We start from the raw sequence: 8637 nt of genomic DNA, 5'->3' as shown, positions 1-8637 counted from the left end.
TTTACACTTTAAACAATGTCTGATTGAATTTTTAATGATCAAAAAATAAAATATGAAACCCCAAAGTGCACAACTTTGTTGAATGCCTGTAAATATATGAAAAATATCCACCATATTTACAAAGTATTTATACTGTACAGTCATAATTACACTGCATTTTTAACAAATGAGGTGCCTACAGGTGAATTGTGGCTGTGAAGGTCCCACTTAAGTGTAATAAAGCAAATAAATCAGTGAAGATGAACTGTGTTCTGTTGGGGCAGAAAACATTGAATTTTCCCCCTTTGTGTACCTTTCCAGTCCTGTTTGCTCAGTAACATCAACTTAAGTGAACTGCACCTGACTGCACTGAGTCATGGTAACAAAATACAGCCTTCCTTCAGTGCTTCCATTGACTGTGGAGTCAGACATGAAACCTGCAAGGACAAAGGGAGAAGTTGGGATCAGCCACTCTTGTTTGAAGGTAGAGATCAGTTCATGGAGCAGCCTCCAGAACTGTTTTCAAAGTGCAGCTTTACTGAAGTACTTCAAGACAAAAATCAGTAATGACAGAAATGATTTACCAAACCCCCACATCAAACCTCATCCCAAAAAGGCAAATCATTTCTGTACCAGTGTCTCTGCTTAATTCTTCCCCACCTGATGCTTTCCCACTTGTTCTGCATTTGCTTGCAGCAAGGGAGATCTTCTCCCCTTTGCACCTTCCCTGACTTGAGACCAGCATTAACAACAGGGAAATTTCTCTTTAAAACTCTTCTCAGATTCATTGGCAAACATTTTAGAAATAAGGTGCAAGATGTTCTGGGTATCAATCATCTCTAATTTAGAAATATTCAGTCACTTTAAAAACCTAACTCAGACAAGGTGAGAAGGCAAAAAGTCACCACTTTCTGAGCATCCTTCCTTTTGTAAGTACCACCTCACTCTTTTAGTAGAAGGCAAAATAGCATTTTGCTTTTGCTAAAAAGTAAATATAAAGCTCAGACTCACTGAACTCAGGATAAAAACTGTGTTTGTTTGAAGTTTGTGCTTTGATTATTTCATTTCTCCACCACCATTCCCCACCTGAATTGTTTGATGTCCCATGTTCAACAGGAGCATTGGTGCTGACTTGCCACGTTGTTTTAACCTCCTTCTGTCCACGCCCACTGCTTATCTCCACCTTCCAGACTTCAGGGTTATCGCTGAGAGAATAATCAAAAAATATCATAATTGAGTCAGGTATCCAGTCACATCTGAATTTTATGCTGCAAGTGCTGAAGTTTCTCTTACTCTTGATAGAATTTCTTCACAAGAGCTGCTCTGATGGGCAGCTGAAACACATGCTTCTCATTGAGAGGGTTTTCCTTGTAATACTTCATGCAAATCCTACAAAAGATATCAGGTTACTTTCTTTAAAGAAATGCTTGTACAACAGAGCAAAAAACTTGTGCAAAATTAACTATACTCTCACATTTTATTATTTCCTTTAGTTTTCAGTTTTAGTTTTTCAGTTTTAACCCCAAAACAAAATTTGGCAGGAGGATCCAGCTGCTCCTTCTGCAGTCTCACCAACATTAAAGTGTTTCTTTAAAACTGTTAAACAAACTCTATTTGTGATTAAAGAGCAAAAGTAGAAATCAAATAATTACTGTGTCAAAGGGAAGAGGTTCTCATGTTTGAACTGCAGTAAGCCTGTACAGCTGACCATTATTTCCAGCATATGGTGAAGCTTTTGAACACGGTGGACTTGTTCCTGGAGCTCCACTGATGTGGAAATGAAGTAATCCTGGAAGAGCAAAGACTTCTGCTCTTACCTGAGCACTCCATTGCTACAGACACACAACACACCCTCAGCAAATAAAATCATCCTGCTTCTTTGGAGAAGCCAAGATTTTGGAAGCGGCCCAGCAGACTCAGAACCAAGTCCCATCAAAGTGTGACAAAGGTTCACTCCCTTGACAGCAACCCAGATCATTTATAAGGGAATTATCTGGGAATGAGGAAATAAAACAATGACAATTCTACATTTCTGACATTTCCAGCCTCACAATCTGCAGTTCAGTTTCTCAGCTTATATGATTTGCATCCCACCATCAGCTAAGCTTTATAAAATAAAAATAAAGCATCTCACCAAGTAGGTTACTGTTGCAAGCTCCTGGCCTGTAAAAGGAACAGCAAGAAAAAATATTTAATACATGGTATCAGATGAAATATAAGCAACATTCAGGTGATCAAACAGGAAATTCTACTAAAGGACAGAGTCATTTATTGACATGATCATTCATTCCAAACAAGAAAACCCCTCTGAAGTGGTATGGTCAAGGCATCTTTTATTTATCACCAAGGCTGCACAAAGAAGAAACCCACCATGTACCGGGACACAACCACCCTCCTCAGGACACACAAGTTTACAAAAGTAGTGAAAATAAAAAAGCAAATAAACAAAGAATGGGAACAGGATGACAGATGCAAAAAAGAAATCAAGGTCTAACAACAATGGTAAAACACAAAGCTCTTTTGAAACAAATACGTTTTTAAAATTTTGAAATTTAAAAGCTGAAAAGTCCCATTATTATGGAAGCTAGAAACTGGACTTCAGTAGATGGGAAGCAAGAGATAGAGGTTACCCAAAAAGTTCATTATTTTCTGCATGGAAGACCCTTCCTCTTGAATTCCTAATGCTGTTAGCCAGTGTCAGGCTCACCTATGAAAAAATGGACATAATCCTTCTTCATCTTCTCCAAGCCAATCTCCAGGAGCATCTGAATGGGAGTGATGTCACTGAGGGAAACCTCCTCCATCTTTCCATGGTAGGACTGTTGGATCAACTGACTCAGGAAACTGCTACTCCCCTGATGAATCTAAAAATAAACAAGTCTTTTTGTGATGTGCATGAAACACCATCACCATCAACAGTGTTCAGAAGCTCAACACCAGGGAAACACACAACTTAAAAACAACACAAATGAGGGACAGTGAAGGGCAAAGAACTGGTTTTTACTCTAAACTATCCCAAATTTTAACACCTATGTGAAACACAAATACATACCCATGGCTGTATCTCACCATGTTCCAGGGATTTTATGACCAGTGTGAAACAGTCTATTAGCTCCTGATAAGAACTGACAGCTGGAAAGAAAACCACAATACTTTAATTATCAATCCAAGCTCTTTCTCTGGCTATTAAGTCAATAACAACAGGTCAACACACCCTTGCATGAACAAAACCCCTCAGTTAAAGAATGAGAGCTGAAATTACAGACTGCACACTTTTTGGCAGCTTTGTCACAAGGTGACCAAAAAAGATTACTCTAAAAACACAATGATCAACAGAGACCAGCAAATTCTACATACACTGAAAATTGTCCTTCAGATCTAGAGAAAAGGAATTTTGAAGTTTTCAGTTTCAGAGCAGATGGGTTTTAGCTTTAGAGCAACTATCAATGGTTTAGTACTTTTTGTAGTCAAACAAAATGAAATTATCTCCTGCTAGGTGTGCTGTTCTGCCACTGGAAGGTTGTAAGAAAATACATCACCCTACATCCCTAAAATGGGATCTTTTAGGAAGAGAGCAATTGGTATTGCTGAGACCAATTTTCTGAAGAGCTGATGAGTCCTTAAAACTCAGAAATGGACAGGAATTTCCCTGAAAAAGCAACACTGTCTAGCAGATAGAGGAAAGGAAAGCAGATAGGTCACAATACACTTACTTTTCATTTTGCACCATAATTGCTCAGTAAAATCCAGGTCTCCTCGCTCCCCAAAGATTGATTTTATGCAACTGTCCACAGCAGCTGTGTCACATTTGATTTTCTGGAAGAATTTATGGGTCTTCAATGAAAAATGGTACCTTAGAGTCAAAAACTTTCCACATCTGAATTTCTCCAGAGATCAAAACTGGCTGCATCACTGATTTCCCCCCTTTTCCAGGGAAACTACCACACAGGAGTTTGGCAGTATATTTTATTTAACAGTGAGTCTGATTCTTTACAGAATTATCACACTGGATAACTGCTAGCCTTGGACCAGGAAACAAAAGCCACTGTCAGAGAGACTTCAGATCTCAGCCAGGTACTGTCTGTGTACCCAGCAGTGCCTGGGAGGCCAAAATCCAGACACAAAAGTTCTCAGAGCAGAGAATTAATTGCCTGTAATCCTGATCCAGAACAGTTCTGCTGACACAGAAATCAATATATTCTTAGATTATCAACAAATTGCTGCTTCTCTCTTAAGAGAAAATAGACCTAAATCTTTCCTTGTAGGCTGAGAGGGAAAAAAAAAATCTTAATAGAACCAAACACATTTTTTATAATTTGAATTTGCCCTTTGTTTCACAATACTATAAACCTCTAGATAAGCAAGACACATATTAAACTGATACTATTAAATTGACACCAAATAACTAAATTAGGCAAGAAAAGTAAATTTATGATAGAATGCAATGGCAAAAAGGTCAGAATTCCTGGAAAAAATTCAGACTTTTTCCCATTATTTTTACACAGCAGAGACAGAAAGCAAGACATCCATATTCCTTTACATCACTATTTACACATATAAACAATAGACAAGATTTAGTCAAAATCTGAAATAACTGCAGTTAAAATGGAAGCAAAATGACAAAGCAGCTGTTAGGAAATTGCACACACCTCTGTTTCATTCTTGTCTTCAATTGTATCATCTCCATCCAGCTTCTTCTTTAAATCTAGTAGAGTTAAAAAAATAAGTTCCACCACTATGAAAAGTGTCATCAAATCAATCATTAATCCCCAGGTACATTATAACTAACAAATACACTGAATAATATAATTGAGTCATTTAAAAATGGCTTTATTGGGTAAGGATATAGACTGAAAAGACTTTTAAAAAATGTTTTTATTCTTATTATTACTTTGATCTATGATATTACAGCAAAGAAAAATGACAAATATGTATTAACCTATTCAATTACTCTGTGCAGTGGTTACACACAGAAATGAACATTTCCACTTCTAACTCTTTAAAAGCTGTATGTGGAATTCCCTTTTATTCCTGTGAAGTGCCACACCCCTCCCTCCCCATGGAACAAGCAGCAATTACCAGTCAGAAACTCCTGGACCAGTTTAAGAGCTGATTCAGACTCTGATGGCTCAGGCCACTCAGTCACACCCGTCTTCAGACACTCAGCCAAAGCCTAAAAGCAGCAAAATCCCAACAGAAATCAGCTCTTCCTGGGAGTCCTGCATGGGTCATCTTTCACAGACAACTTCACCAAGAATCACAAATCTCTGCACAGCTAACCAGGAGCTCCAAATTTTCAGAATTTCCTGGATGACTTGTCCTCTTTGTATCCAAGATTTCTAAAATTGAACTCAAAGTTTCAGCTGAAATAAATGCTTTGAGTTATCTTTGAAACAGCTGATGAAGTTTTCAATAAAGCAAATGACTAGCACATAAAATCCCCATCCCATGCAGATGTGAGATTGGAATTTGTCCCCTGCACTCACCAAGAGGAACTGCAGCTCTCGGTACAGCGGGAACACAGGACTTCTGGGGTTCCCCAACTCCAGGGCAATATTCTGAAAGTTCCACAAGTTCATCTCAGTTTCACACTTTAGAAACCAAGTGTCTTAAAATTTTCATCTGTGAGAAGCATGTCAGCACAACTTACAATTCAGCAGACACTGCTTTTATCTTCTATCCTTTACACTACTCACGATGTGAATTGTGCCAAGAGTTTGGGTTTCTTTGTTTTTTCCATCCTGACTTACCAGGGTGGCAGCAGAGATCACTGGGGGAGTCTCCAGAATCTTTTCCACTCCATTCCATGTGATATCCACATAGATGTTGCTTCCAGATTCTGCAATGGTGTCCTCCATTGCAGCAGCTGCAATCAGCTCATACCGAGCAAATCCTTTTGTTGTCACCTAAAATGAACAGAGTTCAAAAATAAAAACAACACAACTAGCACAGGCAAAGTAATTTTAAAAGTATTTCACATACATGCAGGAAAGGGTTAATACCAGACAAATGCATTTTAAACATGACTGAAATCAGTCAATTCCTGAAATTGAATTATACTAAAGTGGTTTCCACAGAGGATCTAAAAAAGCTTCCCCAAACCAGCATGATAAATCCCAAAATAGAGTTTTTAAACTTCAATTGAAGCCATGACAGAGCATAAAAACCTACACTAGATGAATGATGTCTTATTTTATGTTCCATTTTCAGCTCTTCCAGGTTTGGAAAACGGGTTTTATCAGCTGTAGGACCTAGGAAAGGAAAAAAGTGAGAATCAAAAAACCCATTTAACACCATTCAAATCTGGCACTTCAAATTCATTCCCAAATTCTCCATTTGGTGAAGCATGGCTCTTGCTGTCCTTTAGAAAGCTGGAATTCTGCTTGCATTTCTCTACTGGCGATAAGAGCTGATATGAACATGTACCAGTGTTTAGAATAGTCAGAGGTTGTGTAAGATGCTGAATGGCAGCAGTTTTAAAAGTTTAAAAATGAGTTGAGGCAGGCCAGCACAGCTATAGGTGCATCAAGTAGATTAAAAAGCCATTTTCCCCCACAGCATTGGTTAAAAAGATGTTTTCTCTTATTTTAATCCCTCCTTGCTCATTAAAACCAGGAATACAGAGCATCTCCAAGCCAGTATCACACAAAGAACAAAGACAGCTTTCTGACATCACCATTCCCACATTTTTTAGCCTTCCTCATTTTATCTTCTGTGCACCATGACCTTACCATCACACGAAACCATGTGAATGTTGAGCCCTGTGAGTCTGTGATCAGCCCTGAGAGGCTCAGCTCCAATCCAGCAGGTGTGCTGGGGGTCACAGCCATCACACCTGGCCCAGAGGGGAGGGAGCACAGCCAGGTCACGCAGCCCCAGGGAGGGCACGCTGGGGTTCTGCACCATCGTGTACAAGGAAATCAACTGCCTGGAAACAGGAACAGGAGAAGGTAAGGTGCCAGCAAATAACACAATATATTAATATAAACTAAAGACTCTAAAATTATAACTGAATATTACACTTTAAGCTACTTAAAAGAATACATTAGTTAGGTAAACCACATTTTGGTACCATGCATTGGTATTTTAATGACACCAAAGATGTAAATCAGCTTTTTTTTAACAGGAGTTTTACAAAAAAAAAAAAAGCACTGAAGTCTTAGTGAGCTTTTTTTGCTCACCTACACCCAGTGAATCCCATTAACCCAACAGCCCAGCTCAAGTGCTTTTCCAATACCTCCAGGATGGAAAACAGTCCCAACTCCTCATAAATTAATGAGGAATTTTATTTTAGGAGATTGAAAATGCTGATTCTGAATATTAGAAAAATACACAAAATTACAAAAGAAAATTCCATCAGGCAGGGAGGGAAAGCTTTCAAACTTACTTTGCTCTTCCAACAGAAAGAGCCAGGGCTCCAGGACTCTCCTTTGGCAAAACCTCAGAGGCATAAACAGCATCATCTGTCCTTGATTCCTCCATGGACTCGCTTTCTTCGTTGTGTGTCTTGAAGAGAATGTGCATGTAAGGTGTGTGAAAAAAATCTGATGGGAATTCAAAGCTCTGGATTGCATTTAACATCTACGTGCACACTTACAGCTTTCTGCAAAATATACATTGCTCTGCTTCCATTCCAAAACTTTTCAACAGGACTTTTGCAACCACCATCGACCAATGAGATCTCTACATCAGTCTGAAAAAAAAAAAAAAAAATCAAAACTCTTTGATACACTGTATTTCAGCATTTTTTAATACCAAAAATTGCAAAATTAAATAAACCCAGAGTTTTTCTTGCAGTCTTCCTGCAGCACCTGGAGGGAGCCTACAGGAAAGATGGAGAGAGGATCCATTTAAGAGGATGCAGGGACAGGACAAGGTGGAACAGCTTCATACTGACAGAGTAGGTGTAGATTAGAAATTTGGAATAAATCCTTCCTGGGAGGGTGGGCAGGCCCTGGCACAGGTGCCCAGAGCAGCTGTGGCTGCCCCTGGATCCCTGGAATGTCCAAGGCCAGGCTGGACAGGGCTTGGAGCAGCTGGGATAGGGGAAAGTGTCCCTGCCATGGCCGAGGGTGAAATGGGACGATTTTCAAGTTCTCTTCCAACCCAAACTACTCTATGATTTTACCTCATAGACATAGGGATGTTCGGGGATACTGTCCTTTCCTTCTTCAAGTATCCTGAAAGAAAAAAGAACGTTGAGATACACGACCTTTCCCCTCAGCATTACCCACGTACATTAAACACTCCAAGGCTACAACCTGAGCCTCAGAAGCCTCCCCACAAGCGGGGCCAGACCTCCCTCAGCAGAGCAGCGGAGATACCCAGGCAGTGACCCCGAATCCGCACCGCTGCAAGAGCCCGGACAGCCCCGATCCCCACCGGCGCAGGAGCCCGAACAGCCGCAGGAACGGCTCCGACCCTCACCGGAGCAGAAGCCCGAACAGCCCCGGGAACAGCCCCGGGAACAGCCCCGGGAACAGCCCCGACCCTCACCGCAGCAGGAGCCCGCCCAGGCCGCCGCCCGCCCGGCGCCGCCGCTCCGCCGCCATCGCCGCAATCGAAGCTCCCGCCCGCCGGCGCTACGCGACGTCTGTGAGGGGACCGTGACGCGGCACGCTGGATCCCTCCGCCGGAATAGAATCCCCTGCTTTGGCG

General features: G+C 40.7%; 1 protein-coding gene across 3 annotated transcripts; it reads right to left on the bottom strand.

The window, feature by feature from the left end:
* Positions 1-18: 18 nt before the first annotated feature.
* On the bottom strand, positions 19-8610 carry ZWILCH (zwilch kinetochore protein). Of its 3 annotated transcripts, none has more exons than XM_039723172.1 (18): positions 8476-8610; positions 8108-8159; positions 7577-7672; positions 7367-7485; positions 6711-6907; positions 6151-6230; positions 5730-5885; positions 5466-5537; positions 5059-5152; positions 4629-4684; positions 3693-3795; positions 3032-3111; positions 2687-2843; positions 2114-2142; positions 1632-1768; positions 1273-1368; positions 1066-1184; positions 19-416 (listed from the first exon to the last, which is right to left on the bottom strand). In XM_039723172.1, the coding sequence occupies exons 1-18, from the start codon at positions 8529-8531 to the stop codon at positions 325-327; spliced, it is 1791 nt and encodes a 596-aa protein (XP_039579106.1). In that variant the 5' UTR covers positions 8532-8610; the 3' UTR covers positions 19-324. The 3 variants fall into 3 exon arrangements, with proteins under 3 accessions (XP_039579106.1, XP_039579108.1, XP_039579107.1); XM_039723174.1 differs by lacking the exon at positions 8476-8610 and adding an exon at positions 8407-8427; XM_039723173.1 differs by lacking the exon at positions 8476-8610 and adding an exon at positions 8218-8353.
* Between the last annotated feature and the right edge of the window lie 27 nt (positions 8611-8637).

This window comes from Passer montanus, unplaced genomic scaffold (genome assembly GCF_014805655.1).
Source record: "Passer montanus isolate IOZ18808 unplaced genomic scaffold, ASM1480565v1 scaffold5, whole genome shotgun sequence".
Lineage (NCBI taxonomy): Eukaryota > Metazoa > Chordata > Aves > Passeriformes > Passeridae > Passer > Passer montanus.
This window is presented reverse-complemented; position numbering and strand designations above follow the sequence as displayed.

Bases quoted from the DNA above. Each gene is read 5' to 3' on its own strand.
- ZWILCH (XM_039723172.1), bottom strand. From the start codon at position 8,531: ATGGCGGCGGAGCGGCGGCGCCGGGCGGGCGGCGGCCTGGGCGGGCTC. The intron at 8,160-8,475 runs GTGAGGGTCGGG...TTTTTCTTTCAG, and splicing joins CTGGGCGGGCTCCTGCTGCG to GATACTTGAAGAAGGAAAGG. The intron at 6,231-6,710 runs GTAAGGTCATGG...TTCCTTTCCTAG, and splicing joins TCACATGGTTTCGTGTGATG to GTCCTACAGCTGATAAAACC.